At 39.1% G+C, this 16,600-nt stretch overlaps 1 protein-coding gene across 2 annotated transcripts; it reads left to right on the top strand.

Moving 5' to 3' along the window:
* Positions 1–15,826, top strand: YTHDF1 (YTH N(6)-methyladenosine RNA binding protein 1). 2 transcript variants are annotated; one of them, XM_014956481.1, is made up of 5 exons: positions 1–284; positions 719–743; positions 2,241–2,320; positions 6,894–8,420; positions 14,278–15,826. In XM_014956481.1, exons 1-5 carry the CDS (start codon positions 258–260, stop codon positions 14,302–14,304), a joined length of 1,686 nt encoding a protein of 561 aa, XP_014811967.1. In that variant the 5' UTR covers positions 1–257; the 3' UTR covers positions 14,305–15,826. The 2 variants fall into 2 exon arrangements, with proteins under 2 accessions (XP_014811967.1, XP_014811960.1); XM_014956474.1 differs by lacking the exon at positions 14,278–15,826 and having other exon boundaries at positions 6,894–10,391.
* The last annotated feature ends 774 nt before the right edge of the window (positions 15,827–16,600 follow it).

Raw genomic sequence — 16,600 nt, forward strand, 5'->3', positions numbered from 1 at the left:
CCGGCAGGCTGAAGCGAGGCGCGGTTACCGGAGCCGGCCTACCGTCTCCCGGGCACACCGAGGAAGCGCCGAGCGGCGGCGCGCCCGCCAGCGGCCCCTTTCCCTCGGCCCCGGCCCCTTCCCCTCCCTGGCCGCCGCCTGAGGGGAGAGGCGCCGCCGCCCCTCCGCCAGGCCCCGGAGCTCCGAGCCGCGCTGAGCGGCCCTGCCTTCTCTCCCTGGGCCTCTCTGCTGAACCACGGCGGCCCTGTACATGAATTATGTCTGCCACAAGCGTTGACCCTCAGGTAAGCGGCGAAGCGGAGCGCGGGGCCTGCCGCCTCCCCGCCCGCCGGCGGGGGGTTTCCCCTGCAGGCCGGTGCCTGCCTGCGGCCCGGGAGAGGCTTTTCCTCTCCTTCCCGGCTTCCTTGGAGCTTCATCTTCCTCCTTGGCTTCCCCCGTGGGCACAGCACGTTCCCGCTGCCTTTGGAGAGCCGTGGCCATTTCTAAGGAAGGCCGGTGCTGAACGATACGTGAAACGTGCTCCTCGGCCCCAGTTTAAACGAGCCCCGATGTCGTGTTAGCCATATTTATCAGCCTTTCATCCCTCCTCAAAAGCTGTGTGTTTTGCAGTGACAATATAAGCGTTTTTCTTAAGTTAACTTTTTTATTTCCCCTCTCTTTCTTTTTTTTTTTTTCTTTTTTCTTCTCCTTTACCGAATCATGCGCCATGGCTTTCCAGAGACCGAAAGGACAGGATAATAAAGGTGAGGACCGTGTTGAGATCTGCTCTTTTAAGTTGTTACTCTAACAGATGGATTATGCAGGTGCCTGTAGGTGGGCAGAAAGGTATTGCTCTGAGTCCCTATGGATAACATCTGGAACAAAGGAAGTTGTGCTTTGTTTCAAAAAGAACACAAACTGTTGCTTGCTTGCATCCCACTTCATATCTGTTAGTATAAACATAATAATGTTCTTCATTTCCTTAAAATAAGGGATTTCTAAGTAAAGTCACAGGAATATGCCTATTCACTATATTTTTTTGCGTACTTTTGCAGTCTCTTTCTGCTGTATGACTACAGTTGTGTTACTGGTTTGCTGTTGACTGATATATTTTCTAGTTGAGATATATAAGCCTACAAACTTGATTATTTAAGGGATTTTAAATAAGAAATAGTTAACTTCTGGTGAGATAATCGGCCTTTTTTGATAATTTTCTTGCTTCATTTGAAATTAAACATAATAACAAGTCATCTAAGAAAATACCTTGGTTATTGCTGTGATTTCTAACGTGTGTAACTGTTTAGGCTTAGAAATTAATAATATTCAACTCCTAAGTGCTTTTAAATGTAACCTAACCTGCCTTAAAAATTCAGCTACTTCTAGTTACAGAAAGTTTGACACAGTTTCCTATGTTTGTAAATGCTCTTGTACCTCTACTCTCCCTGACAAACATAACAGAAATATGTTGGTAAACTTCCAAACTTGTTTGCTAAACATCCTGTTTGGTGTAGTGTTACTTTTAGTTAAGTTGAGCTGTTCTATGGAATAGGTAAACAAAGCAATTGTCACATAATGTGTTTGACCTTGCTTTCTTACATTTAAAGTAAATGAAATTATTTGAAGTGATCTGATACCAGTTTTGATTTTGTATATCTTTCAGTAATGCGTTTTGAGATATTTTGAGATGTAATGCATTTTTTTTCAGATATTAATTTCTGCATAAGTGGGTTTTGATTATGGCAGATACCTCTTTTACACATGAGAAAGTTGAGACTTAAATTTTCCTGAAAATGTCTGGATATCAAGGCACTTACCAGTCATTATTTCACAACTAAATGTTACCTCACCTCATCTTAGTTCAGCCAACTTAAGCAAGCAGTGAATAACACATGCTGGGAGAACTGTGAATTAGTTTCTGAGAGTTCTAATTATGGACCAGAACAATAGATGTTGTTTCCCAATATTTTTCACAAAATTCTTGTCAGTAATTATTTTTTTTCTTCCGAGGTAATTCACATGAATTGTCTATTCACTTTCAGCTGTAGAATTACTTTTTAAAAAATTTTAAATCCACTCAATTTTAGTTTTGTAAGCAATAATACAAAGTGAAACCGTTTTGGGAAGAAATGTCATCCCTTGGTCTTTTTATGAGTTCATGCTGTGGAGAAGAAATGCGACTTTTCATAAAATACCATAGGGTAGAACTCATTACTGAAATGCTACTAAGTGGTACTATAATTGTTGTAACCTTTTTCTTCTAGTACAAAATGGTTCGTTACATCAGAAGGATACAGTTCACGACAACGATTTTGAACCTTACCTTTCTGGGCAGTCAAATCAGGTTAGTGTATTTTTAACTTAGCTTTTTTTTCGTAGGCATGCTGCTGGCACTCAATTCACAGGATTGTGTTGAGGGAGCAAATTCCTTAAATAGAAATGGAAAAAGAAATGACTGGCATATTGTGTTACTTGGTAATACAACTACCATTTGTGCTCACAAAGCTAATATTACTCTGCAAATCCAGATGGCCACAAGTGAAAATGAAGTTAATGCTCCAAGTAGTGTCTGCTGATTGCTCCTCGGATTGCAGGTTATTGATACGGTTGGACTGGGACAGACTATTTGATCTTGCAGCTCTTTGATAGATGGGTTGTATGTGGGATTCTGAAGGTTCTGCTTTGGGGCTCTCCTGATTTGTGTAATTCGTATAATCCTAGAAATTAGCATAGTTGAAAATTGTTTGGAATGCTTTCTAGGTAGCTTGTGGAGCTCTCCCACTTGCTTTTTACACATCAGCAAAATAGTGTTCTTTCACATCCTCTGAAATATCTTAAGAGTTAAAAATTTTGAGAGAAAGGCTCTATAATCTAAATTCCCAATATAACCCAGTTCATGATAATATATGTTAAATCAACATTCATGACTTAGATACCATTGTAATTGAAAATATCTTTCAATTGAAGTAATTTTTGGCTTAACTTTCAAATCTGTAAAGTGAACAAAATGTATAGAAACTGGAGATGCAAAAAGTTTGCTTTCACAAATATAAAATAGCATTTCAGAAGGAGACCTACAGAGGTAGGTTAGCCTTTCTGACAAGAAATACTAAGTGTTATGTTTTAAAAGGGAAATGTATAATTCAGCCTGAAGCTGATTGATGCCACTGTCAATACGGGTGACATCACTGAACTTGCTTGCAATTAAAAGCTATTCTACATGTTAAAAAACCCACCAAAACCACCATGTAATGTGCTGTTCTGTTTCATTTGTGGAAACTGATTTGATCTTGAACGCTAGAGCAAGTGGTATCAATTCATGGGCTGTGTATTGGTTGTCTTCAAGGTGTATTAAACACTTTTTAGGGCAGCCAGAGGGATGTAACAAGCTTGGTTTGGATAACAGCAGCTTTGGGGAAGGGTGCAAACTTTCACACACTAAACACTTTTGTTAGGGCAGCCAGAGGGATGTAACGAGTTTGGTTTGGATAACAACAGCTTTGGGGAAGGGTGCAAACTTTCACACAATATAGATGTACTTGAGCTCGTTTCCATCCTGGAAATTGAGACATTTCACTGGGGAAGGCAGGACAAGTGTGTGTGTGGCAGCATGAATTGTCTTCTGAGCTCTGCTCTGTGTGGGTTCTGCTTCCGATCCTCTACAGCACAGAAATCTTCTCCAGACTTAAAATGATTTAATGGGAAGTGTTCCCTTTTCCCTGAAATTAACATCCTGTAACAGGCATAAAAGCAGGAAATTTTTTGGGGAAAAAAAAATAAGATTTTCTTTTTTAATGCAAAATTAGATTTCAAAGCAATAGAGGTTTTTACCTTTCTTTAATTCTTTTAAATTGTACTTCATTACAGTTGTATGTAATTTTTAATCACTAAAAACAGTGTCATCTTAATGTGAAATATACTGAAAAATTCCCTGTAGAGTAAATGTAGAACCATCTGTTGTAGTTTAATTCTAGGAAATTTCTATCAGCTGTCAATGAGACCAATTATTAGGTTTAAATAGAAGAAGTGCTGTGACTGTTAGAATTTCCATAATTCTAATAGTTTTCTTACATGACAGTGTGGCTCCATTGACCGATTTATTTCTGCTGCAGTGAGAAGTTGGCATGCTGCAAGAAACAATTGTGTAGGTCGTCTTACAATTTTAAGTGGAAAGTGACAGTAGCATTAATTAGGACTGTGAGATTTTTGTACTGAAGACAACCATGTTTCTGAACAAAGCCTTATTATGTAGTTACACAGATTTATTTAGCCCATTAAAATTGCTGTAGAATGAACTGGCTTACAAAAAAGGATTTGAAACCAACTGGATATTTTAAAATATATTAAGAAATTAAAAACCCAGCTGATAAAACAGTATATTTGACATCAAAGATCAAATGTAGGTTGGTAATATTGTGTTAATTTCATTGAAAAAAAAAAAAAGAAATTGGTTTTTAAAGTGAGTCTTGAATATGTTAAATAATCAAATAAAATACAGATGTCTTCCATCTTTCTGCTGAAAACTGCTCTTAAGTGGTGGTGCTGTCTTTTCTTTCCATAAAGGTTCTCGTATCCAAGTAGCAGTTAACACAGGTGAAATTGGAGATGTGATAGCTTTTTGTTATAAAGCACAATAAAAGTGCTTTTAAAGGGAACTGAGTGAAGTAGAGTGTTCACATACAAAATTGTCTTCAAACAGGAAAGTCATCCCCCATGTAATGTCATAAAGAACCAAAAGATTATTCATGAATAACAGGGAATTACTAGCAAGCAGCATACTTTGAGAGAAAGGATTCCCTTCCTTATTAACAGAATGGTTGGGATGTTTGTTTGTTTGTTTTTAATTGAAAAAAGAATAAAAAGGGAAGGATGCTGAAAGGTCAAGGCTAAGTTTGTTGAAATAAATGTGCTGCTGTTGCAGGGCAGGACTGCTGTCAGGGTTTCTTTTACACACTCTGGCATAAAGCCAGTCAAAATAGATTGAATGTTTTGTAAGGATGTCTGCTGAAACTTCCCTTTAATCTTGTTAGAATCCTTGTGGAAACTTTACAGAGTGTGTGACAGGAGGTGACAGTCTCAGGAATTGTCTAGAATTCTTTAACAAATATTTTAGGACAAAACACCTGTTTTCTCTAGGCTTATTCTTTTTGGTCTAAACCTGTAGAACATATGAACATAAGTAGCTCCAAAGAATTGCATTTGCTTTTATGTTTTCCTCGATACTATCACTTTAAGTTATAACACATAGCAACCTCAAAGTAAAGTCTTTCAGAAAAAAAAATTGTTTGCAAATGCTAAGTATTGATTATTTTAGTTTGGGCGTCTCAGATAATTTAATGCATTTCAGAGGATCTTCTCACAGGAAGGTGGATTGTGTTCCTCTTGTTAATGATAGATCTTGCACATAAATAAGGGCAGCATCAACAGTGGCAGAGATTAAACCCAGGGTTATAGATTCAAAAGAAATAGACTGTTTAAATCTCAGAAGTGGTTGCAGAACTGTATGTAAGTCTTGGAGGCATTTTATAGTATCATTGTGCATATGGAAAATAAGGATATTGAATGACTCTGGCTTTGGGATGTCATGGAAAGGAGTCATTGAAAAATGAGCAATACAGATGACTCTGTATCAGGGTATTATGTTTATCTTCAGCAAGGAGGTTTTATACTGTAGTTTTTGAATGAGCTGAGAAATAATCTGATTTGGGGGAAAATGACTGAAGTTCCAGTGCAGTTTTGCTGATTTTTGCAGATAATTTTTTTTAATGTTGCCATTTGAAAGGAATCTTAGTTCCTCTTCTTAAAATAATCTTTCTCCATGAGTAAGGAAAGGTTGGCTGCTGTTTGACTCATCAACAGGAGATGTTGACCTTCCCTCCCACTCACAACTACAGTTTGAGTGTCAGTTTGGAAGGTCTCTAATACATATGCTTCGAGTTTACTTAAAGAAGAATAAAACCTAGTTCAGAATATTCTGCATTTTTCTTTTGCATTATTGAGTATGAGAAATATAAGGAATGTTTCAAAATCAGGTGTCAGCAGAAGGTTTGGAGTGGGAGGGAAGGCTTATTGGCTTGGCCTAGGAAGCAGCTGAAAGGGAGAGAAAGCTGGAATTTCAAAGGGGGCTTTTGGTTTATAACTGGTCAGTCTCCTGTGTCGTAGAGAGGAAAAGACAGCCTGTTTGGTGCTGGTGGATGAAGAAACTTTTGTAAAAGACTCTGTTGAGCCTTTCTCAAACAGTTTGGGTGGCACATATCACATGCCTCCTTTACATGTACTTGTCTCTAGTGCACCAGTCACCTTCATTCCAGTTTGTAGTCGTTAGGTTTGCTTACAGCAAACTTGATGTGCTTCTTAGTTTGGGATCTCACAGTGGTCCTGTCTGTGTCAGAAGCAGCCTTTGCATGTTTTACCACTTTGGGCATCTTTTGCTGCTTGGCCCCTCAGAACAATCCCATAATGAGGACTTTAATTGTATTTTCTGCTTTATGTGCTGTCATATTCATTTCACCTAAAACTTCTCCCATATAGTGATCCAGAAATGCTAAATATCCTTAGTTTTGTGAGGCACAAGATATATTGTGATACAAGTTCCTTGAAATATTTTGGGATATCAGTAGATTAAATAATTCTCGAAGATGCCACTAAATCCCCTTAGTAATGTAAATAAGCTTTCATGGTTTCAAAATCTCAAGTACTAACCTCATTGTGAGCCACTAGTTCTGGGGTGTATTACAAACACCCAGACACTGCATTTTAGCCCTGCATCTTTCTTGGAGTGTGAAGTAAGATCTGTAATTAGAAATTAAATTACCGTGTCTCTATTATTCTTTTCTGTTTGGTGATGAACAGTGTTGTGGCTGTTTATAAATGTGGTTTTTTTATATCTGAAGTTACCTTTCTTTTCTCTTTAACAGAACAGTAGCTATCCATCAATGACTGATCCCTATCTCTCCAGTTACTATCCACCATCTATTGGGTTCCCCTATTCTCTCAGTGAAGCACCATGGTCTACAGGAGGAGACCCTCCTATCCCTTATCTCACCACCTATGGACAGCTCAGTAATGGAGATCATCATTTTATGCACGATGCTGTTTTTGGACAGCCTGGGGGTCTGGGAAATAATATCTACCAACACCGGTTTAACTTTTTCCCTGAAAATCCTGCCTTCTCAGCTTGGGGAACAAGTGGATCCCAAGGACAGCAGACTCAAAGTTCAGCTTATGGGAGCAGTTACAGCTACCCACCTAGTTCACTGGGGGGTACCATCGTGGATGGACAAACGGGATTTCATAACGATACGTTAAATAAAGCTCCTGGGATGAACAGTATCGAACAGGGAATGGTGGGACTGAAGATCGGTGGAGACGTTACAACTTCTGCGGTGAAAACAGTAGGTTCTGTGGTCAACAGTGCTGGGATGACAGGTGCCCTCTCTGGTAACGGTGGATCTAATGTAAACTTGCCAGTATCTAAACCAACTTCTTGGGCTGCTATAGCTAGCAAGCCTGCCAAACCACAGCCTAAAATGAAAACAAAAACCGGACCTGTAATTGGAGGAGCGTTGCCTCCTCCACCTATAAAGCATAATATGGACATAGGTACTTGGGACAATAAGGGTCCTGTGGCAAAAGTTCCTGCCCCCCAACAGATACCTTCTCCTCAGTCTGTCCCGCAGCCACAGCAACAAATTGTTCAGCCTGTTCCAACTCAGCCTCCTCCATTGACTCAGCCTCAGTATCAGGCCCCTCAGCAGCCACCCCAAAATCGCTGGGTAGCTCCTCGCAACAGAAACGCGGCTTTTGGGCAAAGTGGAGGAACTGGTAATGAGAGCAACTCAGCTGGCAGTGCCCAGCCTAACCCCGTGCCGAGTGGTGAGTCCCATCCCGTTCTTGAAAAATTGAAAGCTGCTCACAGCTATAACCCTAAAGATTTTGAATGGAACCTTAAAAATGGACGCGTGTTCATAATAAAGAGCTATTCTGAGGATGATATTCATCGTTCCATTAAGTATTCTATTTGGTGTAGTACGGAACATGGCAACAAACGCCTGGACAGTGCTTTTCGGTCCATGAATAGCAAGGGTCCAGTCTACTTGCTGTTCAGTGTCAATGGCAGTGGACACTTCTGTGGAGTAGCAGAGATGAAATCACCCGTGGACTATGGCACCAGTGCAGGTGTCTGGTCTCAGGACAAGTGGAAGGGGAAATTTGATGTCAAGTGGATCTTTGTGAAGGATGTGCCCAACAACCAGCTGCGACACATCAGGCTGGAGAACAATGACAACAAACCCGTTACAAACTCCCGTGATACACAGGAGGTGCCCTTAGAAAAAGCAAAACAAGTGCTTAAAATTATTGCTACTTACAAGCACACGACCTCCATCTTTGATGACTTTTCTCATTATGAAAAGCGCCAGGAAGAGGAGGAGGTGGTGCGGAAGGTAAACTTATTAAAAAATTTATTTTATACAGAGATATGGGGAAAATGAAATGTGAAGGCTGCTATGGTGGAAAAAAAAATGTAAGTAGGAATTCGAAATGTTTTTAATACATACCAATTTGATGGTTTCACGTGTGTTTAGCAACACCAAAAACGAACTGATGCTTATTTGTCTGTGACAATTTCTTAGCTAATGGGTTTCAAAGGAGAAAGTTAAGCAATAATACAGGTAAAGGACATTTTGTCCAGTTTTTTTTGAGTTTGATTTATTTTTTTATGTTAAAATCATTAATAACTAGAAAATAGTTTGCTTCAGAGTTGGATTCTGCCAATGATTGCCACCTAAGTTTTTTGCCTTATAAATATGAGGTGCTTTACCAACTGTTTGACTGGAACTGAGCTATCAAAATTGATACCTGTGTTGGCACTTGAAAGTTGTGCATCCCCTTTAAGATTGAGAAGCTGGTCTCATTTATTCAGTTGATCTCTCTGGAAAAGAAAAAGTTGCATAAAGTTGCTGAAATAGTGCTAGAAAGATTGCGTTTCTCAAGTCACGTGTATTTTTATTTGGGTAAATAAAGGTTTGCAGTTCCCAGGTCCAGTCTGTCTACTACTAATTCTTGAAGTTCTGAGTGAAGGTGTGGTAAGAGAAATTTGGGCAATAACTGGGAAAGTGCAGTAAAAACTTACATACACTTTTGTGGCTCTAAGTCTGCTACAAGAGACATCTGTCCATGTCCATCCCATGACCTCAGTTTCAAGAATATCTTTCTCTAATTAGGCAGTCTAGAAGTAATGAACTGACAAAATAATAGATGTAAGGATGTGTCTTTACTAACTACTACTTAAAGTTGCTTGATATTGATAGTGTTTCATGGACTTTTTTGTAAAACAGTTCAAATAAAGCATTTATTCGATAGGCAGCTCACACTTGCTTCAAAAAACATTTTGAAACAAAGACTTAATGCGTGTTCTTGGAGCTTAAATTGAAGTTGGCATTTTAAAGGTTTTATTGCCATTTAAAAGTACAGATAAAATTGCTTTAAAGTGTCTTCGTGGAGTATACCCTTAAATTATGAGAGAGAAGGGCATCAGCGTCTTAAGAACTTGTTGGCTTGACTTTTCCTGGCCATCAGAGAGGATGTGCAGAGCGTACCTCAGCACAGCAGGGGAGGGAAGCTTAAGATTTGAAGTGTTTCTTGTGTACTACCCTGAGCTAAAACATAAAAGCCTTTACTGTAACACTGCATTCCTTCAGCAGACAACTAATGCAACATTCAGTGCAACCTGTATGGTGAAGAGAGGTGACCCTTACGTAGGAGAGAGTCTTGAATAAGCCTCGTACAGTGTCGGGGGTAATTGTTTGGGGGTTTTTAATGCTGAGTCTCCCTGTGATTTGCTGCTGAGTCTGGAGGGGAGAATAACGTGTGTACTTGAAGAGTGGGAGTACTGGGAAAGTGGTAGGAGAGCTGCTCTTGCACAGTGGACTTACTGGTCTGCAGAAGACCCAGATGGCTGCGTTCTGATTGCCAACCTGCCTTTGCTTTGGAGCAGCTCAGGGAATGGTGTTCACCTGTTGGGCTGATCCTGTGTTGGGTTATTTTAACATATATGACTACTTCCCGCTTTCAGTTCAAGTGCTGATACAATATTCTTACCCAGGTCACTGCTTTATAACAGGATCCATTTTTCAAAATAATACTGTTTTTCTGGCTCATTTAAAACTGAGGCTCTAGCTTGTGTGACACATTCAGAAAATAAACTCTGAAGTCTAATTTAACATTTCTTAGGTTCCTCTGAGTAGCTTAGAAAATGACAGTTGAAGTACACTGAGGGAAGGTAATAGTGCTCGAGAGGTAAAGCAGATCAACAGAGAGGGAATGAAAAATAAGATAGTCCTTGTATCTTGCATCCTATCAAACTGTTGTATGGAAAGTTCAGGTCCATCTGATTACTGCAGAGTTTCTTTGCAGGATACACACATGCTTAAACTTCTTACTGTTGAGAAGTTACTATTGGGCTGATCCTGTGTTGGGTTGTTTTAACATACACTACTACTTCCCACTTTCAGTTCAAGTGCTGATAACAATATTCTTACCCAGGTCACTGCTTTATAACAGGATCCATTTTTCAAAATAATACTGTTTTTCTGGCTCATTTAAAACTGAGGCTCTAGCTTGTGTGACACATTCAGAAAATAAACTCTGAAGTCTAATTTAACATTTCTTAGGTTCCTCTGAGTAGCTTAGAAAATGACAGTTGAAGTACACTGAGGGAAGGTAATAGTGCTCGAGAGGTAAAGCAGATCAACAGAGAGGGAATGAAAAATAAGATAGTCCTTGTATCTTGCATCCTATCAAACTGTTGTATGGAAAGTTCAGGTCCATCTGATTACTGCAGAGTTTCTTTGCAGGATACACACATGCTTAAACTTCTTACTGTTGAGAAGTTTGTGCTGTTGAAGTTGAAGCCTTCCTGTTCTGCAAAGTTAACCTTCCTGTGACAATTTTTGAAGAATCTTATTGCCAGCTAATGTATCTTATGACCTAATTTACACTTTCAGCTGGCTATTTGTATATGTGCCATCTTAAGTGGTTTTCAATTTGCTGTGGTTTTTTTATTCATTATACTGTTTAGCAGTAAAATTACTTGTTGAAATTTTGTGCTTCCATTTCACCACGGTTGTGATTATAAAGGGCTAGAATTCTTCAAAATCTACATGTGGAAGGCTTGAATTCTTTAATTTATACACAAGTATTTATTAGGGAAGAATAAATTTATGTAATCCATACAATGCAAGCCACTGGCATTTCAGTTCTTTTCTTCAGATGGTTACAGTTTGTTAACCAGTGTTTCCTTAATTAATGGGTGTGGTGTGAGCTCCAGTGTGTGCTCCCTGAATTCAACTCCTCCAGGAATCTTGGTGCTGACACCAAATCATCCAGTGAGGATTAAGCAGGGGTAACGCTGGGTGACATTCAGGAAAGTGCCAAAGCTCTGTCAGTGTCACCAGCGTTGCTGTATCGTCACCTAGAACTGAGGGCAGATCTGTTCATGCTGGGATGTAAGTCCAGCTTTTCATTTCCCGTAGTAATAAACTCGTTAAGCCCAGTCTGGTGACCCAGAGCCTGGGAAAGGAGTAATAGAAGGATACCAGTATCTGAATGAAATTGCAAAAAAAATGAGTGGCAAGAAATCTCTCCTGAGTCTCTGAGCGTTTCTCGGGCAGTTTCCAGGGTCACTACAGTGTCCACAAAGAGACCAACTTCTGTGCTCAATGCTCATGCTCTTAAAACGTGAAAAAGTTGCAACATATGTGAGAGCTGCTTTAAAAAACAAATACAGAATAATGTGGCATTAATTATTAACATTCTCTAGAAGCATGGTTGCATAAGTCTTCACAGAATTGTCTTCAAAAGTTAAAAGCTTGTGAAGAAAATAAGCTTGTTGCAGATTGTTATTTTTATTTCCATCTTGTGGTAGGACAGATGGGTTGATGCTGTCAGCAGCTCATCCTCAGAGCTCTGTATTTAACTAGATGGTCACAGTGGCTGGAGTGGACTTCTCTGCTGTCTCCTCTGCTCGGTGTCGAGGCACTTGGCTATTCCACAGTTTTCACCTTGGTGTTGTGCTGGAAGAGCTGAGTAGTCTTATCTCAGAAAGCTCTTGAATCACCAAACTTCCCATTTCTCTTTTGGGGTGATTATCGAAAAATGTTGGCATTCTGAAATACTCATTTTCTTCTAGAGTTGTGCATTTCCTTTCAGTGTGCCATGTGTGAACACATTCATTCACACACAACTCTTAAGGACAGAATATTTTCCTTCCTTCAGTACTGTAATTGAAAAAAACACTTATTTAAGGTTAATACTAGTAGTGTTTAATTATACAAAGATAACATTTATATTTTTGTGTCAGAAGATGGTGCTTTCATCCCACTGACTATAACAAAGTTTAGTGGGAAGGTTGGCAGCTACTTCAGACTGGGGTGAAAGGAGCAGAAGTTTGACAGTGATGAGTCTCTCTAAAATGGAAGCTTCTGCAGATTTGGTGAAAACCAGTTTTTCCTGTGTCTGAAGAGTATCCATATTAATGTCACGAAAGAGAAGTATGCAACAGGAGCTCCCCTGTGAGATAGCAGAGAGTTCTCCTGGAGGAGAGAAACTATGAAGGCTCCAAATGGATCTTCAGAACAAAAATGAACAAAGCTTTGTTAGTTCCTTACAGAACTGCTTGTTGTCACTTGCATTAGTGCTAAATAGCAGTAAGGAACAGAACTTGAGTGTTAGAGCTTCAAAAAAGCAGCCGTGCTCAAGGACACAGAGAATTGCTGGATCAGTTTCCTCCCCATCAGTTTATATGGTTTCAGACACTTTCTAAAAGGAAGACTCAGATTAGCCCCTGAGAGAGAAAGCAAGCAGCAAGGTAGGAGGAACTGTGTAAACTTGCTCAATAAATAGCACTTTTTACTCAATTATAAAGCCTGAGCTGAGTCTGAATGCCACGAGCATACTTTAGAGGTACCAGGTAGAAGTCTCATGTGCTGGCCTGTCTTGTGTCTTCTGCTAGTCCATGAGAATAGGAGAAGTGGGATTATGAGGGTCAGTGGATGATTACAGAGAAAAGGAAAATAAGTTATGTGAGATGGTGATGGGAAAGAATGAGCTGATGAGCAGAGTAAAGGGGATTTGCCACCTTGGAAATGGAAGTAGGATGGAACAGTTACTTTTCTGCAAGCCTGAAAATTTGGCTGGTACTCAGTTTTAGATTCTTTCTAACCACCTTTTATTTGAAATGTCAGGCAGCCTGTCTGTAATTTTATTTGGGATGTCAGACAGTGACTGTCTATGGTCTGTTTCAAACACTGTTGGGATGAAATGGAAAACGGTGAGGCCGAACCCTTTCTGTTCAATCTGTGCTATGTCTCTGCTGGAAAAATGCCCTGCCCTAAAGATGGAACAGCATATTTTATCCAGCTGGTCTTGCTGTTTTCTGCACGTTTGCAATTTATGGGGCACCTGAAACAATTATTGAGGAAACCCCCCCCTTTTTTATTCTTCCTTTGCTCAACTGTGTAAGCCCCTGCAGAGCCCCTGCTGTAAATGGGAGGGATGACTTTGCTGGGAGAGCACTGGTTGGTCGGATGGAGACTGAGAGCAGTTGAGGGGTGGCTGCAGGTACCCCTTAGGTTGCCTTTTGCCTTTATCTACTTTCAGTATTTGTTGAGAGAGGCTCCACAGAACCTGCTGGTTTCTGTACTGGTACACTTTGGGAAAGTCAATTATTTCACAGTGCCTCCCAGAATAGTTCAACAGATAGGAGGAGTTAGGAAGAGAATTTCTAGAGAGCTCAAATCCTGCTTTTATTGAATGTGGCTAAACTCCAAAGTCATTTGAGTGCTTCAAAATTATACCTGCTCTGTGGAGTTCACTCATCTACCGTCTCCCTTCTGCTCTTGTATGGATTGTGCTACTGCAGTAACTGTGAGAATACAGAAAGTAGACTATTGCAGGTCCTGTTTCTCTTAGGAATGTTGATATTCCATACATTTCTTGCTGTGACCCTCAGCTGCTGTCACTTCAAAGCAGGGATCCATTCAGCTCTTCAGCTTGAAGCTGTATTTAATATTACCAAGTCCTGGGGTTGTGAGGTATATCCAGTGTATTTAAAAATATCCAGTGTATTTATAAACAATCCGGTAAATATCCAGTATATTTATAAAATATAGCAGCAATGTTTTAACAAACTGTGTAATTTTCTGGGGTTGCATCCGTGCTGTTATGCTACTAAAAACTTTTTTTGCTTTTCCATTTGATTAAAGTCTTTCTTAACTTTTAACTTTTTTTTTGTCTTTGCAGGAACGTCAGAATCGAAACAAACAATAAGAATAAACATATACAGTTTGATATATATACTAGAACTGCTATTAAATTCGACTATGAGAAACAAAATTTAAGTATGCTGGTGCTGTATCCTGGCATCAGGACAAAGGAAAGCTTTCAGCTCCAATATATCTTCTCGTGCAGGGGAAATTAAGTTGTCGCATCTTTAAGTACATTGTAGGGTTTTTTTGCCCAAGTGGATCTGCATTAATTTGTATCTTTTTTTTTTCTATGTAAAAATTCTGTAGAAATCATTAATAAAGGTGTGTCTGTTTTTATTTTTTTAAGTTGGTAAACAGTTATATTAACCTAATGTGGACCTGTACATGAGCATACTAAAATGTTGATGCTTCCCAAAGACTTTATTTTGGCACAAATTATGTTCCTAGCCAGATATAGAGATTATGGAGAATACATGACAAATCTTCCTTTATCCTCCTTCCAAACCCTTCTTTTTTTTTTTTCTTTATTTCATGGCGGAAGTAAGAAACCATGCATTGATTTTTTTTTTTAATTATAATTTGTTTGTCATTTAAAAAACTTTTAAGATACTGCACTTCAGAATTTTGAAACGAAAAAAACAAACCCTAAATTTCTGCTCACTTTGTGCAGCTGCTCTGCCTCTTTATTTCTCTGTACAATTTACACTTTTAAAATTGCTAATGCGCCAGGTTGGTTTTTTTCTGTCTAGTAGGAAAATCAAATTGTCAGTGGAATTGTTTCTCTGGAAAAAAATCTTTCCCTTCCACGTTCTGTTAAGCAGTGCTTCAGTGTGCATTTGTTATCCCATATCCTGCCGAGGGGCAGCCCCACGCTTGCTCTCAGCCATAATTCTGCTTTACGGTTTTTGTAGCTTAATTAAATAATAATAATGTGATGCTATCAACATTGCAGGGGTTTTGGACAATGTGTTGAAACCTGTTTCAGCTTTCAGGTGTTATTAGTTAATTGCAGATCATTTTTAATCCTTCCCTTCATTACTCCCTCCCACCCCCCCAAATCCTAATGCCATTTAAAGTTTTTTATACCAATAATGCTGAGCTTTAACGTAGGAACTAATAGTACGGATAATATGATGGATTATGCCTCAGATGTTTAAAATTGACAGTGTGTATGTCTAATTTTTTTTTTTTCTGTTGGATGAGTAAAAAAACCTGTTTTAAGAAACTGAATTTGCTGTCATGTTTTTGTGGAGTGAGGGGACCGTCGGAGAACCTGTCACCAACTGGAGTTCCAATTAAGCATGGAAATGGTGCTCATGTCCGCTGCTCTAGCACACTGAATCTGCACGTGTTTATTGTAGAGGATCTTTTACTATATTAGAAAGCAAGTATCTTCTGAATACTATTTACTCCAAAAGGACCTCCAATTTAAATAAAGTTTAATCTGTATCATTTAGACTTGTATTTAGAACGTATAACTCTGTCTCTGGACTGTTACTGCCTGTAAGGGGTAATGGACAGCATCAGATTAACTTTTTCCTCTAGGAGAATACAAGCCTTAATAAACAATACATATTTAGCAAGTTTGATGTCATTTTCATTTTTTTTTCCCCTATGTACAGTTGTCTTCCTATGTTATAATTGCCCTTTATGCCGGCTCGTGAATTAAGTCTAATTTGAGAAGTGTTTTGATTGAGTAACTTGGCTGTTTGCTCTCTGCACACTTGATGCCTGTGGAAGGAAGGGTTTTGCAGGGCTCTGCAGAGGATGTTTAAGCTGCTTTGAATGTTACTGTCCCTCAGAGGAAATAAGTGTGTGTACAGTGGCTGTTACATGTGCTTTCTGCTCTCCTTGTGTGATAGGAGAGATCAAAGAAGAGTTGGAAGTTGGAGTTGAGGTCTTCAACCTGAAGGAAGAGTTGGAAGTTGTCCTATAGCCTCCAGGAGGCAATCGCCTTGCCACGAGCAGAAAAGGACTTTTCAAATAGGAGTAAACCTCTGAATGGTTCCTTTAACAACAGTTGGCTTTATTTCCCAAATCCACCTTTACTGATTTGACTTGATTGATTTTTTTTTTTCTTAAACTGATTTTTTGAAGCAATACTGCAGTTGATAAACATGTTGCCCCGTGCTGTTATACTACTAAAAACTTTTTTTGCTTTTCCATTTGATTAAAGTCTTTCTTAACTTTTAACTTTTTTTTTGTCTTTGCAGGAACGTCAGAATCGAAACAAACAATAAGAATAAACATATACAGTTTGATATATATACTAGAACTGCTATTAAATTCGACTATGAGAAACAAAATTTAAGTATGCTGGTGCTGTATCCTGGCATCAGGACAAAGGAAAGCTTTCA

The sequence above is a fragment of the Calidris pugnax genome, unplaced genomic scaffold (genome assembly GCF_001431845.1).
Source record: "Calidris pugnax isolate Ruff unplaced genomic scaffold, ASM143184v1 scaffold50, whole genome shotgun sequence".
NCBI lineage: Eukaryota > Metazoa > Chordata > Aves > Charadriiformes > Scolopacidae > Calidris > Calidris pugnax.